A 26,506-nucleotide genomic window follows, 5' to 3' on the forward strand; every position below is an offset into this window, starting at 1 on the left:
GTAGACACGTGTTGGCAGATTTATGAAAGGTATATTAATCTGCATCATCAGCAGCTGATTTTAGGTTGTGAGATTTTTAGCTTTCACACTTTTCTTTGTGAAATAATTCTCAAACTTGAATATCTTCAGGCTGTGCCAACCATCCATTTCTTCTGCTCTGAGGCTATACATTTTTTGCTACATACACCCTATTTTTGATTTGCACAAAAGAGTGGCTCACATCAGCCGACACCTGTTCTTTTCACTTATCAACACCTGATTGTAGAGCAGTGACTCCAGTAGGCATGGTGAGCTGTATTGATTTTTTTCCTGTTAGAATGAGTTCCTCAGGAATTAAGTTAGTTTAATGCTCAATACAGAACATGACAACCTACGTCTTCAATTCCCAAAGTTGCCAAATATTGATTTGTATTAAAATGTATTCTCTTTACAAATACAAGCAGTCAAAATTTCTCAGCATAAAGTTAAACTTTATTTTAAAGTAAAACTTTTACAAATAGAGTAAAACTTTATTTATATAGCACTTTAAAATATGGTTACACAATGCTTTGCAATAAAGAAAATACATTGCGTTAAATTAGATTTATTTGACAGATGCTTCTTGTTAGGAGTGGTGGAGAAGGTTGGACCCAAATAGAGAGATGACCGACAAGGTAGTTAGCTTGATACTTTATTTGGCAAAAGGTCCATAAAACAGAAGGTGTCCACAAAAAGCAGGTAAGATCATCCCCAATAACCGATGAGAACAAAGCTGAACTAGAACCGAGGGAATACACAAAAAACAGGCAGGGAAAGACACAGCACGCTGACGCAGAATCTCAAACAAGACAAAGGGAACACAGAGGCTAAATACAAGAGTGAATATGCAAACAAAGGAACAGGAGATACAACAGGTGAAACACATCAGGGCAGAGCAGAACAATCAGACAGGAGGGAAAACACAGTAAGTAAATCTAGACAAGACAAGGGGCAAAAACCAAGACGTCAAAATAAAACAGGAAACAGAACATAGACTTACTGGATAACACAAGACAGGAAGTTTAACAAGACAAAACAAGGGAGGAAACACAGACTAGGACATGAAACAGTGAACAGAACAAATAACAGGGAACAGAAACCTACACAATAATCACTGAATCATACACAATCAACAGGAAACAAAAACACACAGTTGAGAAACAAACAATCAATAGGAAAATACAAGAAACAGAAAACTTACAAACAGGAAAGAAATCTACACAACCGCAACAGAGCTATACACAACCACAACACTTCTGTCCAAAGCAAACTTCTAACATCTTCTAACATCATTCTTTATAAGATAAAGATGCAAGATACATGTTCAGATATTTGTGCAATTACAAAAATATTGCAGTGTTCGTACTTCTTCTGAGGTGTGTTTTCTGATGTGATGCTGTCTTTCACGTAGACCTTTTGTCTTTGTTTAGTTTTTGTGGCGTGGCCCTGTTTGCCTTTTCACACCTGAACGCATCTTGTCCAGAAAGCTCCCAAACACTCTTGTCAGCCCCTATCTGCTGTGTGCCCAAGTGATTGCTGTAATCTCTCTGATTCAGCCAAAGCCGAATGAGAAATGGGTGGGTGGTGGCATTGATCCATGGCCGTATCTATCTGCACCCCACGTCTTCCTCAGAAAACATTCAGGCAGGAGTACACTTTGTTGAAATATAATTCTTGTTACTGGAATGACCAGACACACACATACAATACACACAACACTAATTGTACGTTATGACTACAGAGAAGAAATCCAGAATTTAGCAATTTAGCTAACAGTGAAGACTCTGGTAAAATAAAATTAAAGTTTATGGGTATGATATTGTCTTGTTTAGGTTTTAAGTCGCATCTGAAGACATGCAGTCTCTTGCCTCTGTAAGATCAGTCAGAAAATAGTGCCTCAAGAAAAACGGTCAGCTACAGTCAGCATAGACTGCCAATGTTACTAGATATGGTGTTATACAGTTCAGTATCTAATAGTATCTTCTGATAAAACCTTAGCACCAACTACTGTATGTTGCCATGTGTTCAGTATAGGTCCATCTTCAAACATTTGCTCTTTTGGTGCGTATCTTATCCAGATATTTTGTTTAGAATTCATGCAAACATAAAAAACTAAATTTTCAGTCCAGTTTTGTATGATTGTGTCACTTTAAAAACAACATTGTAATCCAAATTAACACTTATTTTGAAATGTATTTACTGTTAACTCTTTTGGCCCAATCTGTGTTGTTGAATGACATATAGTAATAATAATAATTACGTATATTTATTTAATACAATATAGCAATAATTGTTTTTAATGTTTTTACTACGTATGTTTTTTTTTACTGCCTCAGCAGTCTGGGTTAGACAAATTGTCTTTTTATCACCAAACTACCTCATTTTATTTCCACAGATATTGTTTCTGTGCTAAGATATGGAGGTACAGCAGAGTGCTGAACCTCATATTAGCTTTAACAAGAACTGTGAGTTATGAACCTATCCCTTTTTCACTTTGAAATGGTTTTAAGAAAAAATCTCCTTAGGGCCAGAATGGACATTAGGAATGGTTACATTCAGCAAAACCTGTTAATGTCCATAAGCACACCTGACTATACCGGACATACTTACAGTATCTCTTAGCTTAAAATGTAATTGAAAAATGAATATGTATACATATATGACTAAAATAAAACGACACACAAATTCGCCATGTTACTGTTGACTTGACATAGGATTTTGTAAAAACCCTGGAAACCCTGAGATAGCCGAACATCTTTGTGCATTTGAAAAGACTTGCCTCAGGAAACAGCTATTCTAGTTGAGTTTTAGTTGGGTTTAAATAGAATATACTGTATGTTTATAGGTCTGATGTACAGTATGGTAAAAACCTGTTGTCTTTGCCTCTTTTCTAAAAGACACTAGAACCTTAGCCAAGGCTGAAACTGTATTTTACATAAATTATTGTCTCTGACATTTCACTGCGCAGAAATGACTTTACTCGCTTCAGCGTAACAGAACAGAGAACTATATTGATCATTATGAATTCTCCTTTTGTGCCCTTTTTGGAATAAATTAGCCAAACGTAAATTTTAAAACTCAGCGGGGATACGGCTTCAGGGAATATTCCAATTTAGAAAACATGTCCTCCTTCCATATGTTGGAAAGAAAGGGAAGAAATTAAGTAGTTCTCCTTAATTGAAGAGACAGTCCTGCATTTGTAGGGGACAGCAGTAATATATCAGTTTCTAACCTGGTTGCAAGAACTCCCAAACAATAACAGTCACAAAGTATTGGAAGAATTTATCTGCAGAGATACTGAAGTGTAAAAAAAGCTGTTTGTGAACTGTATGTAATCAGCGCGGGGCCTCTATTTGCGCAGTATTCATCATGTGCTTTAAGTTGAAGCATGAGTAAGAAATCAGGGTTATTACACAAAAAGTGTGATGATTGATCATCATCTTCATCGTCCCACAGTGTGATGGCTATTCACCCCCACCGCATTTAGACCAACTCCACACTTGAAATTCCACATCTGAGTTTCATGGTAAACCACAGTAATTCATCAGACCTTTCAGTGGTGCAGGTCACAGAATTAAAGGTTGATAAAAAGGACTCAATTGTGCTTAAATGCCATCCACATCTCTGTGCACCGCACCAGTGGCATTATCTTTAGCTCTGGGGCAAAGCAATGAGTCCACTCACCACGCGCTCAGGCTTTACTGTACCCCTTTAACATTTAAATCATATTGCCATTCAGAAGTAAGCATGATTCTTAATGCTCCGTTTTTATCTCAACACTTCAGCAGAATGAATCTGAAATTATTAAACTTTACTTCAAAACAACTCTGAGAGTGCGAGCAACAACGAAGGCAGGCAAACCTTTTTGCTTCTTTGTGATAGACACATGAATTATTCAATAAAGTTGTGTTAATGCACTTGTAAAGATGATTTTTGTACAAAAGTTGTAGCTGTTTTTGGAAAGCTTGAATCAGCCAAAAAAGCTGAAAACACTTGAGGGTGAGTAGGGACTTTAAGCTCAATCTTACACATTGTGGATGTTTAATTTGTTATTTTGCTGTTTTGTCTTTACATTAAGGGATTTACAGTTTTGCTCATAGCTCATCTGTGAAGATTGATTTTACTTAAATAATACCTGCATTTTTGATTATTATTATTTTTCTGCTGAGCTTTTTCGGAAGGTGATTTACCATTGAAATAAGTACAAATGCACAGAGTGCACGGATCGCTGCCACCAAGGCCATGCCCTATCTCTCATTGATACCATGGGTGATTTTAGACCTTTTTTATTTTTTAATTTATAATAATAACAACCTTTTTTTCATTAATTTTGGTGCTTGAAGTTAGAGTTTGCGAACTTGTCTGTTAGTGACAGAGGACAAAAAATTAAAGGTTCAAAGGGCTTGAAACAGATTTAATATCATGTGTATCGCCAATCCTATGCACTTGTAACCCATTCAAGAAAAGGGTGATCAGAAATATAGTTTTGGCCAATCGGAGATGGTTTTGCCAGAGTCTTGCTCTATCTAAGCTATCAGAGGGAGAGCAGGAGTGTGGTTGTAAAGTTCAACATTGGTACTCTCCAGAGAAGAAGTTTGTTGTTTCATGGTGTAGGGGGCATATCACTTTTGCATGCACTATATCCGTGTCACATTCTCCTTTGGGGCTGAGCCCCCTGAAGGTCGGATTTCAAATGAAGGATTCAGTAACTTTAGGTTTTATTGTTTTAATACTACATGTATTGAATAATTTGGGGAAAACAATAATTTTTAAAGCAATAACATTGTATCACAATACAAATTCACTAATAGTCATTAAGCATTAATGTGGAATGCCCAGAAATGTAGACTGTGAATAAAAACAAACTAGAAGAAAAGCAATTTTAGTGAATCCTTAATGGAAAGAAAATCGTTATTTTTCCCCCTAACATTTAATTAAAGCCATCCATTCCAGATCAAACTTCTGATAGTACATTGCATTACACAACAAGTCTATTCATCAATTTGTCGATTGCAGTTTCCGTAACTGTTGTGTATGATGACATCTTACTACCAGATACAAAGGTTTCATAATCTGATTTCCTAACCTTTCAGCAAAATCCCACTTAATGTCACACCTAGGTTTACGCTACACAGGTCAAATGAGAGTTCACAACACAAATAACATACAGTATGTTACCCTGCAGTATTTGATACCTTAATGAGTACTTTCTTTTGTAGCTCACGGTATTATGTTTCAGTCTAATATGTAGTTGTTGTTGAGACAGAGTCACAGAGTCTGTAGTTAAAGGTGGTATTGGATTGCAATGCATTGTATTGGAAGATGTACCCACAGCAAATAGAGAGGGACAAAATATTTGGTATACTACATACACAAAATAACAGGCAGCTGCACTTACACTCTTTGAGCTATTTTATCTACAGTGAGTGCACAAGAGACCGTGACAAAGAAAAGTCAAGTTATTTTCCTTTTATGCAAAAAACCTTTGTCAGTAGGTCAGTAGGGCCAGTATGGGCAACAGGAATGATTACATTCAGCAAAACCTGTCAATGTCCATATGCCCACCTAACTATTGCTTTAGGTCAGACTTACAGAATCCTACAGTGTGTGTATATATATATACTGTGTGTGTGTATATATATATATATATATATATATATATATATATATATATATATATATATATATAAATATATATATATATAAAACACTCCTCTGTGGCAGCAATAATGTTTCTGAATTTTGGCAACTATAATGTACTGTACGTAAAGATGATGGTGTAACTACTGTCTAGAAAGTTATGCTTAACATTAGGAGCTTTAAATTAAAATAAACCAAATGTGGTACAGTGCACAGGAGGCTAGTGCCACGTGCCATGGATGAGCAGGTGTTTTTGTCACTGTCATCTAACAGCTGGCAGAGCTCATATTTCGTAATGGGCGTAGAAATGTCCACGAGTAAACAGGTGGATCTGCTTCCACAAAGTGTGTTAAGAATACCAATTATGAAAAACTGTGGTGTTATGATGTTGCCTCAAAGTTGTTCAGTCATCAAACGTATGTGCAAAGTCGATTATGGCACATTAATGCAGCATTATATTTCAGCCATAACAATTCCGTTGACAAAGGACTTGACTTTTGTCAGCAAAAATAGAAATTAATTTTAATTAGAAATCCTTCATGTTATAGCAATATTGGTAACTGCTGTGTGGCCAGAATTCAAACAGGAAGTGTATGTATCAAAAGCTGGTAGGATTCTTGGCTTTCAAATCTTTCTCTGTGGAAATTGGTGTAAATGTGTAAATGTGTAAATGTGTGTGTGTGTGTGTGTGTGTGTGTGTGTGTGTGTGTGTGCGTGTGTGTGTGTGCGTGTGTGTGTGTGTGTGTGTGTGTGTGTGTGTGTTTGGCGCAGCGGTTAGGGGTATTTGTTGTCAGCATTTTTCTCAGATCATGGCCTCAATTATGCACGTATTCTCTTAGTCTGACTGCAGACTTGGCATATAAAATGTGTTTTTGCTTTAGAAATGATGCTCAAACATCCCAGACTGTGTTGTTTGATATGTGAAAACCTCAGCACAGTTACAGTCATATAATGTGAAGGAACTTGTCATTGACCTTGTCATTAAGCCTTGTCTAAGTTGTACAACACCATTGTTCTCAGTTCAATATGTTAAGTGATTGGGTTTCTTTTGGCAACTATGGAACATGAGCTTTTGTGCAAAGACACACCCAAATACAGACCACTGCAGGGGATTTGTGTCTGCTCATCACTGTCAGGCCAGGGAAACACAAAAGTGTCAATGCCTATTTCTGTCAGTATACCGTACGCGTATGGGTTACATTCATGTGCATGTGTAGAAAGAAAGACACATTATGTGGTTTTACTGAAGTAGATCTATTGTATATGTGTTGTCACTCACCTTTGTTGTTTAGCAAACTGAAAATATTCTTAAATATCTCAGCCAAGCAACTGAGCCCATTTAGCTATATGGAGATGTCCAGCGTTCTTATCCAAAGTCACAAACAACGCAACCATGTTTGTTCAGAGGTGCACAGGTGCACCCAGAAAAGGCTTGGTTGCTGTGTCAGCAGATCATTTGCACAGGGTGAGGGCTCTCCGGGTCAGAGTAGAATCGCTGCTCCTGTATGATAAAACATGATGAATAAATAATAAATACTATATATATATATATCTATATATATATCTTGTTGAAATAATAATACCAAGGTAAGAGATATATTTAAAAATGAATAAACTGCATTATACAAACAGTATTTTATCTATCATTGGAGCATGTTAATTGATCTCTGTTGTTAAACAAAGATTAAAACCTAGATGCACACGGTTTTCTTTCAGCCTTCTTTGTACACTAGTTGGAGCTTAAATGCACTGAAGTCATGTCTTTTCAACAACTTGCTGCTCACATATTGCCCAAATTTCAACATTTTTTAAATAAAGTGCCATCTGATTTCTCAACATTTTTATTGAGATCTACGACGCAACAAAAAACAAATTCTTCCTTATGCTATATCTTTCACAGAATTTGAAATAGTTTAATACATATGGTGTATTTGCTGAAGGCTAAAGTTAATTTGTTTGAAAGATATATAGGGAGCCCAACAGAGAGCACACCCCTACACGTTGAGGCAAGATGCATCACTACAATTTCCTGGTGGAAACCTTTATATTGTAATGTGTTTCTAATATCAGAAATAGAAACACCTTTCAATAAAATGCTGTTCATTATTCCACCAAAACAAATAATCAAAACGTACTACAGAACTGATTCAAAACACAACTTAAGTGATAGGCTCAACAAAAACTTAACATTATGTTTATGGTAGTATTTATTGCAGGGCTGATTTTGCGTCATAGATACAGGTGTTTCTATTTTTCTGTTCACTCATTTACTTTACATTTTTCTAAAAGATGATTGAATTTTGTTGCAAAAACACGAATTGTTGTTCATGGCAGTTAGACACCATGAATATGCAGATCCTAGCTCTGCTTCTGCAATGCACCTCTCCTCAAATCTCTTCCCTTTCCCATTCTGACTGCATTCTGGTGAAGCAGCAGAGTAAAGTTGCACCCTTTTAGTCATACAAATTATTATTATAGAGTATTGAGACAGAGATTTGGCTATAGTTACAGTTGAAATCCGATACCTATTGAAATAATCAGGCTATGAATATTTATCAGAATCAGAAACAAAATCAAAACCCCAATTGTTTTAGAAAATTTGAAAGATGGAACAGTAGGTGTAGCTCTCATGGTGATAAAAACACTGTAATAATACCTGTATTTAAAGGTAGGCCTACTTGCTGAGGTGGACAGTGCACAGAATTGTTTGTTAAATCCTGGACTCACAGTTGTTACTGACTTATTCACTGTTGGGTGGACAGACTGTTCTGCTAGGCAATGGATTTAACTGCTTTCAAACATTTTATTTAATGTGTGGCGGAGTTTTGTTATGTTCCATACTCAACATGCAGTTAGCCCGTCTCTGCTCTGTAAATGGCTTTCACACAATCTGCTGAAACTCATAGATAATGGTTTTAGTATTTCTCCCCTATTTGATTTGCATATGAATTAATATACAAAGTGACGGACTGCTTAATGACCACAATACATTTGTTAGTTAGTTTTTTTAAAGGGAAAACACTGTCGGTATCCTCATTTCTTTTCCCATTTTATGCTCAAAACGATTTTAGGGAATGTGGGAATTATAGAGGTATTACACTTGCTCACCATTGCAGAGATCAGGGTTCAATCCCCCTGCAGCCATGCCTCTGTGCTTTATCAAACCCATTTGGCATTGCACATGGGAACTGGTAAAGGACCGTTTTCTGGTCACTGCTGGTGGTTGTCTATGGAGCTCTCTGAGGTGTTATACTGTTTTTATGGTAATACATTCTTCCATTTGCCTGGGTTTAAGGTAACAAAAATATCCAACCTACCACTATTATTTCTGTCTCTTGTCCATTTACCATTATTACTAATTTAAATTCTATTCACAGTCCTAAAGCGCACAACTTCACTTTTCTCTCTTCATCTGATCTCCTGTTACTTCCTTTCTTGTAGTCTCGGGAGCCTCTGGCGCTGTCCGACCTCAAAGCAGAAGTATCCCCGAGGATCTCGGCTGAGGACTTAATCGACCTCTGTGAGCTGTCATTGGCTGGGCCCACCAAAAGGACAAAAGTCGGCAGGCCAAAAATCATTGCTGTCGACATCCGCACTGTAGAGGAGTATCCTTACCAATTCTCTGTAGCTAGGAAAATGAACTGCCAGTCCCGTGAAATTCCCTTTAATGGTGGCATTTTAACATTCAAATACATTGCATTCTTTCTCTGCTGAGTTACATCAAGAAGCCATGCACACAGACTTGATCTCGTTTGAGCAATCTTGGATTGGGTCCGACAAAGCAAAGACAACACATGTAAGATAAGGTTGTTTTGAACTGATTTACTTCAGCAAACCTATTCCAATTTAAACCTTTCTGTTACTTGAGCTCTATAAATCTTGCGTTTTACACTTTAACCTACATAAGCCCTGAGATGCAAGTGAGGAAACAAAGTCTGGTGATCCATGATCTAAACTCTTTTCTCTCCTGTGTTATAACTACAGAACAGGTGAAGAAATGGTTTGGTTTGGTGGACTTTGGTACACTGGAAGGCTAAGTCAAAAGCTTGCTGGTAGGGTAGAGGACAGAGAAGAAGATGCAACATTCATAGTGTTGCTCTCCTTTGTACACAATACAAGTGACAGAAAAAAATTGTGTAAGAAAGGAAAAAAGAGAGCCAGAAAGAAAAGACAGAAAATAGTGTGAGTGCGCTTGTAAATATACAGTAAACTGTGGGAGCTTGTAGAAGCATTCTTGGACAATAGATTTACTTTATCACAAACACCTTTTAAAAGAACCATAAAGTTCTTTTGTTTGGTTCAAGCTTGTGGATTGGAAGATAAAACAATAAAACACACAGATTTAAAAAAAACTATTATTGATGTCATCAAGTATAGAACAGATGGAGTCAGTGGATTAAGATAAGACTACACACTACAACTCAGTGTCCACTGTGCGCCCAGCCTGTCCAACAGTGATATTCTACACTACACCCGGATAATATACAGACTCCCCTGCTTTGAGTTTTAATTTTAATGAGCGTGTCTCAAGGTTTAACAGGTTATTTTAAGGTCAGAGTTTCACGTCTTAGAGTATTTGCCAAATCTCTGTAAAAACTATGATTGATTTTTGAATACGATGAAAGAGACACACACAAACAAAAATGTCTACTGCTTGCCAAATTCAATAGCATCTTTAACCATCTTTTATGTAGTTTTGGACAAATTCACAAATTACATAATTTGCCTTTGCATATGGGCAGTTTTAAGTTATTACTAGGAATATAGTGGCCCAGAAAACCCTACCCGTACAAAATCCAAAGGACCCGAAGGAGTAATTCTCACCCTACAGATTAATGTAAAGGTAATTGTGTAAAGGGGGTAAAGAGCCATTTATCAATAAGCATTAGTTGATAGAGCAAGGATTTTAAAATGGCAAATCCTTTTAGCCAATGGAGCCTCCTGATAGTCAGAGGCCCCTCAGGCTAACTCACATGAGCATAGGGATTTGACCACTGCCACAGGATTATAGTTACCCTTTGTCACCTTAATTGTGATTTTAGGCAAAGCTCGGTTGTGAGTGTCTGCTGTCACAAAAAGTGGATTATATCTAGACCTCTGTGGGGTTAATCAGGACAATCTAGGTTAAGATGTCTAGGTACCGTGTGTTTTTTCTCTGATGTAAAACAACTGGGATGTGCTTCTTGTAATTCGAAGGTTCAATGCAGCACAATGGAATTTGTCCGCTTGTGGATTATACACTGCTTTATGTAATATACTAACTCTATCTGTTCTTGTAGCAGCTGATATGATTTAACATAGTCCTTTGAGGGAGAAAGAAGCACCAATTTTCTTAAGATATGTAGCAATAATGTTAATACACTCTCAGAAATAGGCCAACCTCCTTTTTCTCAAGAGTTATTATTCCATCACATACCACTCTGGGGTTGTTCAAGGTCCCTGTGCTGATACTCCCTTTGTTTTTCCAGCAAATCCCTCACTAAGACCCAGTCTTTTCTTTTCTCATATCTCTTATTCGTCCTGCTCTTTCCCTCCCTTCAGTTAAGAGTTTTTTTTTCCACCCAGCTGTCTTAAAGTTTGTCTTTTTTGTGTTGGACATTGGCCTGATAAGCAGTATAAGAAGCGCTCTAATTAAGGTATATTTAACTGAATTGATGAAGTTTAATACTGTCTATTGTATCCATGTTGCCCAAGGATATTATCGTTACTCATAACTGTATGGAAAAAAACAAACAAGGTTCACCTCCTCCTTTGGCCTTTCCAAGCAAGTGCCATGCCTGTTCTGTGCTTCTTAACCTCACCACCTCCAGCTTCAGCAGAGGCCATATATCAGGCAGCATCAACATTCCCTTCAGCACAGCATTCAGCCCGGATGGTGAGCTGGTGCAGTGTCCTGCAACAGGAATACTCCAGAACTACAGAGGACGTGTCATTGTGATCATAAGCCACCCCATGAAAAATGCAGCTATGGTGAGAAAGCAGTCTCAGACACACACATACACACACGTCATTTTGCCAGGAATTTCTAAAGCAGTGTTTGTTAAGCAATCATACTGATTTCAACATTTGTATGTGAAATTACTTACCAACACTATCAAAACTCAGTGTTTCACAATCCAAATGTACCATAATTACCAGGACAACTATTCCACTTTCACTATCAGCACCTAGTAGCTTTCACCAATGAATGTAAACTATTTTTTTTTTTTTGAAATATATTTTCTGTTTTTGAAATTATTTTACAACAATAAATATTTCCAGTCACAAGACACAAACAGGCTAGACAGATTTTAAAGTTAGTTCTGCCAAAAAGGTCGTGTTTGTTTGTTTGTCTGTTTGTCTGTCAGCAGGATTACAGAAAAAACTTTTTGCCCCTGATGTCTGACTAACCTCATTGGGACGATACGATGTATATTATACAGATTATAAGTTTATCTTAAACTGTAACACCACAGTGTTTCCTTAATAATGAATTATTATTATTAACAGTAGAAAACATGTAAAAAAAAAGTTTGTAAGGAGGTTGGGATGAACAAGATTAATGAGCAATGGTAATACTAGGTTTCCTGAATAAATGGAAAGTATGCAGAATGATAATGGACCTTGGGATGTGTGTAGTGGTGTGTGGGGTTATTTTGCAGCAACCTTGTGTCATTTGTAATTCAATGAAGGTTAACACAGTGGGTGTCAATGTGTAATGGCACTGCGCTTTGGTGCTGCACTTCTCAAATCAAAGGCTGCAGATTTATTTAAATGTCTGTCCTGATGCCTTTAGACGGCTGCAGGGATTTAAGGCAAGTTTGGTAATGAAGCTAGCTAGTTTTGAAAATAGCATCTCCTCGGAGCTTCAAACCACACACAGACTTGCACGAGTTCCACTGCATTGCCGCTTCAGAGCGGAAAAAGTACAGCAATTTTACTTCATGTCTCATTCACCGCAAAACTAACTCCTTATATTATAATACCAAATACCAATACCAAATATTTTAACCGTTGTGTTGTCTTCCAGTCAAAATTGAAAATCAACCCTTTTTGTAAGCTTTTACTCAACATTTTTAAGTTTTCTTAAATTTTGGTCCCTTTTTTCAAAACTCTTGATGCTTTTTTTTCAATGTTTGTCACTTTTTTTGGACGTTTTCAACACTACGTATAACACTAACCTATTAACTTATTAAGTTATTTTTGGAATTTATGGTCAATAAACCTCATTTACATGTATAGGAAATTATACCTAATGTTTGAGTTAGAAAAGCAGAAATTTTGAATTATTTAGACTAAAATTAAAGGATGTATGTTGATGGATAATCACAGACTGGAATAAGTCAACTTTTACTCAATACTATTTCAAAACTACTTCAATCTGTTTTTCACCAAATCCTATTAAATGAATAAGACACCCCAAAATTCATGAAAGTAGAGATTTGTACTTGCCAAAGAGCGTTGTGTGGAATCAATCATGTTATTTTGGGTAGTTAAAAAGAACATTGATATAGAAAAAAACGGGTCGATTTGACCCGAGGACAACATGAGGGTTGAACAGAGTTGACTACTGTTAGCAATGGGGCAACGACCCACATTGAGCTTAGCTTTGTACCAGGGAGGGGTAGAGACTGCGCAGCAGGGCAAGGAAGCATTTCATTGGTTCTTTCCAAGCAGACAGCGAGGCAGGGATTGGAAGGCATTTTTACAGGATTCCAGCAGCTACATAAGACAGATATTTTTTGCTCCTTTTTTTATAGCCCATAAGTTATTAATCCTGTCGAGGTGTAAAGACCATTTCAAACTATATATCAAAAAGTGTATATTACCACCCCTGACTTTATTGAACCACAGGAAGAGCTTTTCATTCAGTCTAAAAATGCCAATTTAAACCCATCTATTGGCTGGAGAGTGTTTAAGTAAAACAGTAATTCAAATAATTAGTGTTTAATTAAAATAGTAGTTACAAGAGTAGTTACATTTTTAGCATTATTGGCTTATTTCTTTAGAATCAAAATACCATACAGAGCGCTGGCACTAGTTGTTGCACCACTGTTAAAATAGGTTCCTTGTCTTGTTAACACAAAAGATTTTGTAAAATTACTAATCCCTCATATTCAGACCTCTGTCTTGTCAAATCCACAGCAGTCTGGGGAAAACCCTGGAAATCCTGAGATAGCCATACATCTTTGTGCATTTGAAAAGACTTGCCTCAGAAAAACAGCTATTCTAGTTGAGTTTAGTTGGGTTTAAATAGAATATACTGTATGTTTATAGGTCTGATGTACAGTATGGTAAAAACCTGTGGTCTTTGCCTCTTTTCTGAAAGACACTAGAACTTTAGCCAAGGCTGAAACTGTATTTTACATAAATAATTGTCTCTGACATTTTAGTGCGCAGAAAGAACTTTACTCGCTTCAGTGTAACAGAACAGAGAACTATATTGATCATTATAAATTCTCCTTTTGTGCCCTCTTTGGAATAAATTAGCCAAATTTAAATTTTAAAACTCAGCAGGGATACGGCTTCAGGCAATATCCCAATTTAGAAAAGATGCCCTCCTTCCATATGTTGGAAAGAAAGGGAAGAAATTAAGTAGTTCTCCTTAATTGAAGAGACAATCCTTCATTTTAGGGCACAGCAGTAATATATCAGTTTCTAACCTGGTTGCAAGAACTCCCAAAAAATAACAATTACAAAGTATTGGAAGAATTTATCTTCAGAGAGACTGAAGTGTAAAAAAAGCTGTTTGTGAACTGTATGTAATCAGCCTCTATTAGCGCAATATTCATCATGTGCTTTAAGTTGAAGCATGAGTAAGAAATCAGGGTTATTACACAGAAAGTGTGATGATTGATCATCATCTTCATCGTCCCACAGTGTGATGGCTATTCACCCCCACCGCATTTAGACCAACTCCACACTTGAAATTCCACATCTGAGTTTCATGGTAAACCACAGTAATTCATCAGACCTTTCAGTGGTGCAGGTCACAGAATTAAAGGTTGATAAAAAGGACTCAATTGTGCTTAAATGCCATCCACATCTCTGTGCACCGCACCAGTGGCATTATCTTTAGCTCTGGGGCAAAGCAATGAGTCCACTCGCCACGCGCTCAGGCTTTACTGTACCCCTTTAACATTTAAATCATATTGCCATTCAGAAGTAAGCATGATTCTTAATGCTCCGTTTTTATGTCAACATTTCAGCAGAATGAATCTGAATTTACAAAACTTTACTTCAAAACAACTCAGAGTGTGAGCAACAACGAAAAGACAAAAGTTCTTGTTGCTTTGTGATAGACACAAACTTTAAGCGCAGTCTTACACATTGTAGGTGTATTTTTTGTTATTGTTGTTAGTATTGTTGTGTTTTTTCATATACATGAAGGGATTTACAGTTTTGCACTTAGCTCGTCTGTAAAGCTTGATTGATTTTGCTTAAAGAATATCCGTATTTTTGATTATTATTTTCTAGTGAGCTTTTTGAACGGTGATGTACCACTGAAATAAGTACAAGTGCATAGATCGCTGCCAAGGCCATGCCCTATCTCGCATTGACACCTAAAGTGAAAAATAATTTGTGTATCTGCGCTGTGATTGGGATCAACTCCAAAATGTTATGGGTTCTTGTTGGCCCATGCTGCTCACTTTAAGCAAGTTTCATTAAAATTGGACCAGTAGTATTTCCGCAATCCTACTGACAAACAGACAGAGTTTTCTGAGGTTATCATTAAGCCTATGTTCAGTCCAATAAACTGTGTCCCTCTTTTAGGCGATACAAAACACTAACCTCTTTACACATTTCAAATGAAGGATTCAGTTACTTTAAATGTAAATGTACTGTATTTACCTAGTCTTAACGACTACTCAAAGCGCTTTTACATACTACAGGAACCATTCACCATTCACACACATTCATACACTGTGGCCGATGCTGCCGTACAAGGTGCCACCTGCTCATCAGATAAACACTCACACATATTCACACTCCGATGGCGCAGTATTGGTGGCAACTCAGGGTTCAGTGTCTTGCCCAAGGACAATTCAACATGGGACTGCAAGGCCAGGGATTGAACCACCAATTGTTTTAATACTACATGTATTGAATCATTTGGACAAATCCTTTCTAAAGAAATCACATCGTATCACAATACAAATACACTAATAGTCATTAAGCGTTAATGTGGAATGCCCAGACCAGATTAAACTCCTAGTAGTATTTTGAATTACACAACAAGTCTATGTATCAATTTGTCAATTGCAGTTTCTGTAACTGTTGTGTATGATGACATCTCACTACCAGATACAAAGGTTTCATAATCTGATTTCCTAACATTTCTGTAGAGAAATCACACTTAATGTCACACCCATAGGTTTATGCTACACAGGTCAAATGAGAGTTCAAAACAAAAATAACATACAATATGCAGTGTAATATTACCCTGCAATATTTAATAACTTAAGGAGTACTTTCTCTTTTAGATTAACAGTACTATGTTTCAGTCTAACATATAATTGTTGTTGAGACTGTCTTACAGAGGTGTTGAATAACCTTTGAGTCTGTAGTTAGTGGTGTTCTTGGATTGCAGTGCATTGTATTGGAAGATGTATCTACAGCAAATAGAGAGGGACAATATTGTGGATACTACATACACAAAATATTAGGCAGCTGCAGGCCCCTCTCTGAGGTATGTTATCCACAGTGAATGCACAAAAGACTGTGACAAAGAAGTCAAGTTCTTTTTCTTTTATGCAAAAAACTTGTGTTGTCAGTTTTATTCTCACTTTACTTCCTCAAAGCCACAAGTCATGTTTCCATCAACTTATTTTTATCCGCATTTTTAAGTATTGCACTAGAAAACTTTGATGGAAACGGCAAAATTTGTGGGGAAAGGTTCCTCAAATATGTAAAAAGGTTTGTTTTGTAGGCTGTTATAATGTAAGGATGATATTTCTCATGTGTGGCAACTGCAGGAGTTCAGAGTATTAATTCAAGGAAACCGCATAAAGATGTTGGAGTTGTGTGAGGTGATGGGTATACTTGCAATTCCTGTTGGAAGGAAAATCATTTTCTTTCACTTTTTTTTCATTTCTTCTCAGTTTGCAGCACACTTGGTGAAGGTAAATTTCCTACGGGTTTGTATCCTGGATGGAGGGATCAACAGGCTGAAGCCCACTGGACTCCTGACTGTCCCCTCCCCTCAGATTTGACCCCAAATAGGCTTCACATGAAAAAAGGAACGAGTTGAAAGACTGTAAATTGCACTTTGAGCTGATATTGAAGCAAAGGAACACATTTATTTGCCTTTTTAATACATTCTAATTAAACTGTGGTGCAAAATTAAAAAAAATATGCATTTTAATAAAAATCCCCTTTATCAATCCAGTTTGAATTCATGAACAAATGTACTGGGCTATAAGTTTATTTCCGTCTTAAAAAAAAGTGTTCTGTCTCAAAACAAGAATGATTGAATCAATTATTTCTGGAACAACTGCTTAGTGTTTTTCTTGCTTTGTACTGACAAATTAATATGTCACCTGCCTGTCTGCTCTCAGCCAGCTGATCTAGGGAACTGTGTTATACACTCAGTGGCCACTTTATAGGGTAATGCAATTCAGTGCAGCTGTTCTGCCATGAAGTCTACTTTTATGATGACTATAATGTTCAATGTTTAAGCATTAGGCTAATAGTTAGTGGTGGTGGTGTTGTACCCAGCCACATTATGTTCAGAGGTGTTTCTAACATTCTGCTGGCCTCATGTATGTAAATAGGAAGGACAAATAATTAGAGTCTTGTTAAAAACTCTTGTTACTATAGTTCAGTACAAGACCATCCTTTACTATGACCTAAATAATAAACATATATTACCACTTTGCTGAGAATTTCAACAGAAACTGAAAATTATAAACTTTGAAAGTTGAGAATACATGGCAGAATTGTATAGAATTGCAAAAGAGTACCAAAGAAAGTGGCCACTGAATGTATGTCTGTGGTAGAAACAATCAAAATAACTAGAATTTGCACTTACTTGTCTCTGAATTTTCTCTACTGTATAATTCACTATATGTATTTGCAATGCCACAAGAAAATGGTGACCATCATGTTAGAGTTTTTTTATATAAATAAACAAAATCTGTTGAAGCTGCCAATCTGGATAAACTTTGTAAGTGAGCCATTTTTGAATTGTTATTGGGTAGTAGTTTTTTGGGCTGTGACCCTGCCTTAAGTCATTCCGGGCTTGGGAACCGGAGGGTTACAAGTTCAAGTCCACATACGTATTAAATCCTGGGGGTGGGCTGGTAGCTGGAGAGGTTCTGGTTCACCTACTGGGCGCTGCCAAACTCCTCTTGTGTGTAATAACAACAGAGTGTAAGTTGTAATTTCCCCTTTTGGGCCATAATAAAAGGTACACTATTAGTATTTGAATCATCATCCAGTTGTCTTGAAAGTGCAGTTATTGTTCTGCATTTCATCATACTACTTCTACTGACAGGACACTCCCACAAAGGTCTATACATAAAAAGAGCAGCAAGAGTGGTGACTACTTCTATCAAAATAACAGTTCATCAAAGGAACATTTTGGTCTCAATAACAGGTGAGAGACAGAAATTTAAAAGACTAATTTAATTGTAGGTCTTATAATGCTAACTTCATTGTGATACCAGTAATTCAAAGATTGTTTTGCACTCAGTTTTGTCTACTGGTAGTTAACCTAATCCATGGGAATAGTTATTATTGATCTCTCCCCACCAGGATTCTGCTGCTTTCCAGAGTGAAAATGGCAAATTATGAAGTGACTCTATTCACTGGCAATCTCGCCGGTGCCAGCACTTTCAACAACATCTTCATTAAGCTGGTAGGAACAGATGGGGAGAGCGAGCGTGAGTGGCTCATGGGAGCTTCATCCTTTACCAGAGGAGCAGTGAGTCTGAAATATTGTTCTCTCTGTTTAAATGTATTACAGGCTTCCTCAAGGTTGCCTATATGTGATTTTATTAACATCTTATAATGTGATTATATTGCACCAGTTAGATTTTCTCCACCCTTTTACATTAAGGAAGTGCATAATTATTGGGCTGTTACGGCTCAGTAGTTGGTTATCAAATACACTTTATCTTCATCTCTTGTTCAATGTCCTGGCTGTTTTTGAAATGTAGCTGGCAGGTTTCACATAACGGCAGGCAAGAGGCCAATATCACTACAGATGAGTCAGAATTGCCAGGAAAGTTCTGTTTACTCATCAGTGTTTATGTAGGGTCAATCTAGGAAATCAGTCATACAGACAAACAAAACTGAAGATGGGCAAACAAGCAGAAACAGAACAGACAAGTACAGGCAGGAGTTAGACAGTAAAGCACAAGACAATCTGGCACACAATTTAGGAAATGGACCGGTACATAAGTGGCTGATTAGGAACAGGTGAGTACGGGGGTAGGACAGGTCAGGTGGGTGGAATAAGCAGAGGTAAACATGGTAAAGCAGAGAAGGAGGGAGTGGCAGAATCTGAAATGACATGAGAGTTAGTAAGGACAAAACAAGAAACGTGCAATATTTCTAACAAACTCAAACATGGCTGCAGTTGTCACAGTGGCACAGATCCGTTTATTTGAGGAAGTTGCATGATTATTGCAGTTTTTGGGTTGTATCCAAATAGTTGAAAGCACTTACAGGTTTTTTCAATTGATGAACAACAGTGGGCACAACTGGAGTCCTGTGCAAAACTCTAACTACAGCTGACCAAACTCAAGTTTTGTTTTCATTCCTTGAACACAGTTTTCAAAACTCTACACATTTATGCCATGGCTTTAAAAACGAACTGCACAACACTGTGGTATTACAGCACTGGGTTCAAATGCTAACACACTACTGTAACAACTGGGAACCACACATTCAAAACAGAGTAGATTTCAGTTTGTTCCCTATTAAACACTGCTGATTGCAATTTTAGCTGAAAGTCTAATCAAGTGTCTTGTTTTTGACCAGTTAGTGAACATACCGGTTTACAGTATTTCTAAACAGAAAGCTCAGAAAGCCTTTTTTTGTATACAAACACCAAATAAAAATGAAACAATATGTTTGAGAGAAACAAGTAACAAGTGTACCTTTAGTTTTTTTCTAGTAATTCCATAAACAACTAGAGACAAAATATCATATTGAAACAAACTGCTGATTTTCATTCCTTCTTGTTACCTAACTTACAAATTGTTATATTGTAAAATCTATACATTTTCTTTAAAGAAAGTAGTGTGAAGTCACTAAAATTGTTCAAACTGAAAAGTTAGTGAATTCTGTACTGGTGTTTGATGCTGGTGTTTTACTCTTCTGAGTGACAGTGTGTGTTAGCTCAGTGAGGATTGTTCATAGTGTTTCGCTGCACTGAGCCTGTTTTGAGACGTGCGTTAAGAGTTGTGTTGCTTGGAATGAGTTTTGCAGGAGATGTAAACTGTTTAGCTCCGTCGACTATTGGTAATGCAGACTGTAGTTAGAGTTTTGCACGTGGCTTCAGTTGTGCCCACTGTTGTTTAGCAATAAAAAAAACTGTAACGTAAGTTGCTTTGTATTGTAATGTCAAGTAATGTATAAACGTTTTCAAACCATTTCTTTTATTACTCCAGGTGTCTAGTTTTACCGTGTCCTGCCCTGTCTCCATTGGAAAGCTGGTCCTGATAGAGCTGGACAAACAGTGTCTCCCACTGTTCCCTGAAGACTCCTGGTACCCCACCCAGGTGGAAGTGAAATCTCCTGAGGGAGATACCTACAACTTTCCCATCTACCGCTGGGTCACAGGCAGCAAGGTGCACTACTTCCGAGAGGGAACAGGTTTGTGGAAATTAGCTTAACATCCTCTACGCTGTTCACTGAAAGAAAGACATTCTGCAAGCCGGTCTATAAAGAGGCTGGAGTAAATTCATGCCAACATAATATACTTTATATACAGTATAAACAAATTTAAACTGTGTTGTGATTCTTTTTCCAAGCTCTGAGAGTCTTTGAAGACAACCATCATCTTGGCAGGTACAGTCGGCAGAGGGAACTGAAGCAACGAGAGAAGGACTATCGGTGAGAGCTCAGAACAACACAATTTTGTTTTATGCACTCCAAAACTAACATGCCTCCAAACCTCCTCAACCTTTGGTTTATCTACATACATTCATTGCACGCAATGATAAATGAACCACGATAGGATGTTGTTACACCTGCCAGTTTTTAAAAAAATGCATTATGCTATAACACATGCTGCACAATTGCAGTATTACATAAATAAATACATGACAAGGACAGTACATTATTCTTAGATAAATGGCAGTTACACTGGAATGTCGTCCAAAGTTCCTTAACTCTCTGTTCTTCTATATTTATTCCAGCTGGCATGTGTATGTAGAGGGAATACCCCACTGCATGAAGGCAGAGAGCCCTCTTTCTTTGCCTTGTGAGATCCAATTCTCCTTTACTAAGAGTACGGAGTTTCTCTACACTGCCTCCACTGGGTGAGGTCCTCAAATTGTGTCAGAAATCTATCTGTGTTACTATGTACCTGGCTATTAAAGAGATTTAAGGCAGTATAATAAAGTTACTCTACTTTTATTTTCTAGGCTGACTGAACTGCAACTTAAGGGTCTGGCTGATCGCAAGGAGAAGTGGACAAATATTGATGATGTCAATCGGGTGTTCTGCTGCAAACGGACTGACATATCAGGTACTATCATGGACGTTTCATGACATACTTGATACTGTATTCACAGTAGTACAGCACACTGTATTTATTTAGATATTCGACTGCATTCTTACCGGAAAAAAGAGACAGGAGTAAGTGTGTCTAAACATGTCAGGGTTTTATGCTTTGTCCATGTGAAACACATTTTTTTCCCTTGTTTTACATGCAATGTACACCTAAACTGATAACAGTGGTAGAGTAAGATTTTATAGCCAACATTTTGAAACTCAGTCAAGTTTAACTCTGATCATTTTCCAGATTATGTCCAGAAACATTGGAAGGAAGATGCTTTTTTTGGCTACCAGTATCTAAATGGTACCAACCCCATGTTGATCCGACGTCTTTCAGCTCTGCCTGATAACTTTCCTGTCACTGACGACATGATCTTTGTCCGTGGATTTAGCTTGAGAAATGAAATGAAGGTTAACATCCTTATCTTGATTGACCTTATTATTCTAAACAATCTTGTTCTGCCCCATGACATGTTCAATTAGAGATTGTCTGTTATATCCACAGTGTATGCATGTGAGTCAAATAATGTCTTATCCTCACTAAACTTTCAAACAGAAAGGCAACCTATTCCTTTGTGACTACAAGCGTTTGGATGGAGTGAAAGCAAACACCATCAATGGGAAGAAGCAGTACCTGATGGCTCCACTCGTTCTGCTCCACAGAACACCTGATGATAAACTGATGCCAATTGCTATTCAGGTGGGATTACCACTCAAATGTAGTTTATAGTGAAGCTTTAGGTTAGGGAGTAATCCCTCCTCCAGGACTGACAGACATGCACTGCTATACTGTATATGTCATATACGGTATATATACAGGGTAGACGGAAATACCTTTAGTAAAATTACGCTAAGGGAGTGCAAATATACTGCATATGAAGAATGTGGTTTAGAGAAAGAAAAAATATATATATTTAAAGTATTTTCATTGCAATTGCCAGACAGCCTACCTCCTCTTTCCTTTTGTGAAAGACATAGGAAGTTAAACATTAAATCATTGATGCATTAGGATCAACTGATCCTGTGCTCTGAACTGGGATTCAATGAAGACATGATTTTTCCCTTAAGGGATCAGCAAACTTAAATACTATCTAACTGAATAAGAGATGATACCTATATTACTAAGGCAACAACGTAGAGCAATTACAGAACATTCTTTTAACATCCAATGAATTGAATAAACCACATCCCCCTTCCTTCTCCTGCAGCTGAAGCAGACTCCGGCAGAGGACAACCCTATCTTCCTTCCTACTGATTTTGAGTACGACTGGTTGATGGCCAAGATTTTTGTGAGAAGTGCAGATTTCAGTGAGCATCAACTCAATGTTCACCTGCTGCGCACTCACCTGCTGGCTGAAGTGTTTGCGGTGTCGCTGCTGCGTAATGTGCCAATGGTGCATCCACTGTACAAGGTAACTGAAGGGTGAACACTGAACTTACTGTAGTTGCAGTTTTATTAACTTGATTTGTTTATCTTCCAAAGTTGATGAATCATGTTTGTGCGTATTTATTTGCAAGCCTTTCTCAGTACTAAATGGTATAGAAGCATTAAGATTTCTGACTTTTTCAACATGTAATAGTGTTACTAACAGAGATCCCTCTTTCCCTTAGCTCCTTATTCCTCACACTCGCTACACTCTGCACATCAACCACTTAGCTCGGCTTGCTTTAATATCTAAGACTGGAGTTTTTACACAGGTATGTAAATACTAAGAAGCTAACTAAACAAAGTTTTTTTTTTCAATGTAATTTACAATATTTGTCTCTGACTACATTCCTTGCATATCTGACTGTTATCTAGTTTGCAGCTTCTGGTGGAGAGGGTATGATAACAATCCTGAAGAGATCACTGTCCTCAATGACCTACAGCTCCCTCTGCATACCAGACGACATTGCTGAGCGTGGCGTGGAGGCTGTGCCAAACTTCTACTACAGGGATGATGGACTCAAGCTTTGGGATATCATCCACAGGTAGTACAGGTGCCACCATATTAGAAAAAAAGAGGCCAAATCCTGCCCTCCTTAGTAGCTAGCTTTTGTTCTCTTAAGTAACACAGATAAATAAATAATGTTGAGTCAGCTATCATTTGTGTATGGCTTCTTGTCCAAAATGTAAAGTCTAAACTACTAATCTGCATCATTTGAGCTCCACTACCCCTATTTAATTCATTTTTCCAAATAACTTTAACATCAGGCTGAACACCTACAGTACTTGAGGATGTATTTATTTCATTAGGATAATGCACATTTATCAACATTTCTGTTAATGCGCCAGTGTTAGCCAGTCAGCTAATTTTCAACTGTAGTCCTAGTTACCTAACATGCATGTCTTTATGGTGGGAAGAAACCGGAGTACCCGGAGGAAACCCCCGCAAACACATGGAGAACATGCAAATTCCACACAGAAAGGCCCAGATTGACCTGGTGCAAACAACTAAGCCACTGTGCTGCTTTGATGAAGTTACCTGAAGTTACCTGACGTTACCACGCTGTGGGCACGCACTCTACCACGTGAGCTATCCAGGCGCACTATCTACTGCCTCTTGATTTGAGTAGAGTGGCAGTTGGTTGTAAAATGTTGTGTGGGGGCGTGACAACAACTAGGAATGTGTTTCATATTTTACCAATCTACATTTCTCAAAGGTTTGTGCATGGAGTGCTCAGCTTCTACTACAAGAATGACGCTGAGGTCGAGGAAGACTCCGAACTGCAGAAGTGGATTTCAGACATTTTTGAACATGGATTTCTTTCCCAAGAACACACAGGTTAGCTTTGATTAAGAGGTCATTATTGTGATTAATTGTGCTTTATGTGCGCATTTATGTGTTATATTATCATAATGAAAATCAAACTTAACCAGCTACCGGGATCACTTAGAGTCAGTTTATTCTTTCTAATTCTTAGGAATTCCACAGGGCTTTACCACCGTGGCTGAGTTGATCAAGTTTGTCACCATGGGGATCTTCACTTGCTCAGGACAGCACTCAGCTGTTAATTCTGGACAGGTGAAGCCTTTTACTTTTTCCGGATGATCAATTATAATGTTGCTATTTTTATGGAATGGATTTATGAGGTGTTGCAGTTTTATTCTGAACTGAAGAAAAATCAAAGACATTACCCAGACTCTACAGCCATGCTTACAGGTCTGTGAGGCTGCAATTAGTCACAGTGATCCTTTAAACTAAATGCAACACATGCTAAAATACTCACAAGGAAAATGCTAACATGCTGACTTTTAGTATTTATATTTACCAAGATCGCAAACTTAGTTCCCCATGTTAACATGCAAACATTTAGTAATAAGCACAAAACACAGAGAACAGCTGAGACGGATGGAAATGACAGTTTTGCAGGTATTTAGTCATAAAGATTGGACAAATATAATTTTGATGTGATGATTGAACTGGCTGCAAAGTCAGAGGATCACCAAAGTGAACTAGATTTAATGTCAATCTTGCAAATAAAGTGGTTAAGTTGAAAACCACAAATGTTAACCTCATGGTGGCGATATGTAAAAAGTAAGATCAGTAGATCACCAAAGTCATTAGGATCTATCCTCTGGCGACCATGAATCAGTGTGGAGCAAAGTTGTGAACCGACGGACCTATTGGCTGACGTGGCGTGACTTCAGTATTACGCACTAATTTTTCAATCAATAATTCATTGCAGTATGACTATGGTGGCTGGATGCCCAACAATCCCATCTCTCTGCAACTTCCTCCACCAACCACAAAGGGGAAAACAAGCGAGGCCACGATGCTACAGACATTCCCTGACGTCAACACAACAGTTCAGGGAATGGCCACCTTGTGGCTACTCAGCAAGCGGTCGTCTGACTTCGTAAGTGCCCGAGATTTTATGAAATATTATTATATAAATCACCTTTATGTTCAGGTTATAGAAAGTAGGTCAGTATGTCATTAGGGCAAGACACCGTCTTTGAGTCACAGAAAGAAAGCACGACAACTACAACTGTTCATTATATTGCCAATAGTTGAAGTTCAAACATTTCTAAACAGTTTTTTAAAATGTTTCATTTATCACATCAGGTCCCTCTTGGCCAATACCCAGAGGACCATTTCAGTGAGAAGATTCCCTGCGAGCTGATAAAGGATTTTCAAAGAGAGCTTGAAGTGTTGAGTGCGGTCATAAACACCAGAAACAAGAGGCTGGAGGTCCCATACACATACATGGATCCAACAGCGCTAGAAAACAGCGTGGCCATTTAAATATCAGAAGGTGTGACCTCCTCAGCTTTTTGCCAAATTCAGGTTCACATTAACAAAAGTGAGAAAGGAAAGAACTGCATGTTTCTGTTTTAAACCGATACTATAGTAAAAAAAAATGACTGCATGGGATTGTTCTGTGTTTATGTATACAGTCTGATTGTTGAAACTGTGGTGAAAAAAGGTGCTGTTTTTAATCAAACACATCCTAAATCTTCTTAGTTCATTAATGACTACACAGGGCATCTTATTAAATAAATTATAAATGTGAAATAAAAAATGTGAAGCTGCTGCATTGAGAAGCGTTCTTATGTCTCAGTGTATTGTTTGTTAAAGTATAATAAAAAATATTTGATCCCACATTTTACTGATGACAAAACTTCGAATCAAGCTTTTTTTAGTAAACTCTATGTTCTAGAGAAATAAAAACAAAAGTGTTGAATATAAAATGACGTGGCTGGTTTATCATGTAATAATCACAGCAAAGCCCTAATGGCAAAGTGCTATACAAATTAAATTTCTAGTTCATAATGATTTTAAATGTAACTTCTTAATAATTTGTCTATATTTTATACATTCTTTATGTTTTAGAAATTGCTCATGTTATATTGTCGTGGTAATTTGTGTGGGTGAATCTTTGCATTTGTTCTGTATTTTGCAACTGTATGGTTTTTCCTTACCAAAATAAAGTATTTCTAAACCTACATTATGATGAGTGGGAAATTCATTTTTATTCTCATCATTACCTAACTACATAATCTTTCATCTTTCATTGAAACCATCTTTCAAACTATTGTAATATAGATGTGAGACAGATAGGGAAATAAAATGGGAATGGTAACTGGGAAGATGTGAAAATAACAAACCAATACTATCTTCCACTGTCGTTATTGACTGTGCTCATACTGTATTAC

The 26,506-nt window shown here is 37.4% G+C and overlaps 2 protein-coding genes across 3 annotated transcripts in view; both read left to right on the forward strand.

Annotated features, from left to right (window-relative positions):
• The window catches only part of tbck (TBC1 domain containing kinase), a 43,044-nt gene extending 25,259 nt beyond the window's left edge, over positions 1-17,785 (forward strand). The window contains exons 23-25 of the mRNA XM_034883326.1: positions 9,100-9,263; positions 11,469-11,628; positions 16,740-17,785. Of these exons, the coding sequence (XP_034739217.1) occupies positions 9,100-9,263; positions 11,469-11,628; positions 16,740-16,850 (435 nt within the window). The 3' untranslated portion in view covers positions 16,851-17,785. The remainder of the gene's footprint in view (positions 1-9,099; positions 9,264-11,468; positions 11,629-16,739) is intronic.
• Positions 17,786-17,977: 192 nt separating this feature from the next.
• On the forward strand, positions 17,978-25,860 carry LOC117954393 (arachidonate 15-lipoxygenase B-like). 2 transcript variants are annotated; one of them, XM_034888161.1, is made up of 15 exons: positions 17,978-18,235; positions 18,394-18,562; positions 20,256-20,460; positions 20,619-20,700; positions 21,006-21,128; positions 21,234-21,337; positions 21,614-21,777; positions 21,923-22,066; positions 22,575-22,778; positions 22,978-23,064; positions 23,168-23,331; positions 24,004-24,131; positions 24,271-24,371; positions 25,036-25,206; positions 25,416-25,860. In XM_034888161.1, the coding sequence occupies exons 2-15, from the start codon at positions 18,419-18,421 to the stop codon at positions 25,593-25,595; spliced, it is 2,001 nt and encodes a 666-aa protein (XP_034744052.1). In that variant the 5' UTR covers positions 17,978-18,235; positions 18,394-18,418; the 3' UTR covers positions 25,596-25,860. The 2 variants fall into 2 exon arrangements, with proteins under 2 accessions (XP_034744052.1, XP_034744047.1); XM_034888156.1 differs by lacking the exon at positions 17,978-18,235 and having other exon boundaries at positions 18,333-18,562; positions 23,168-23,337; positions 24,010-24,131.
• Positions 25,861-26,506: the final 646 nt, after the last annotated feature.

This window comes from Etheostoma cragini, chromosome 2 (genome assembly GCF_013103735.1).
Source record: "Etheostoma cragini isolate CJK2018 chromosome 2, CSU_Ecrag_1.0, whole genome shotgun sequence".
In the NCBI taxonomy this organism is placed as follows: Eukaryota; Metazoa; Chordata; class Actinopteri; order Perciformes; family Percidae; genus Etheostoma; species Etheostoma cragini.

What these genes read in the sequence shown, in the direction of transcription:
- LOC117954393 (XM_034888161.1), top strand. Translation starts at nt 18,419, where the DNA reads ATGGCAAATTATGAAGTGACTCTATTCACTGGCAATCTCGCCGGTGCC. An exon ending in CAACGAGAGAAGGACTATCG is followed by an intron (nt 20,701 to 21,005) that starts GTGAGAGCTCAG and finishes TATTTATTCCAG; the next exon opens with CTGGCATGTGTATGTAGAGG. An exon ending in TGATGCCAATTGCTATTCAG is followed by an intron (nt 22,067 to 22,574) that starts GTGGGATTACCA and finishes CTTCTCCTGCAG; the next exon opens with CTGAAGCAGACTCCGGCAGA.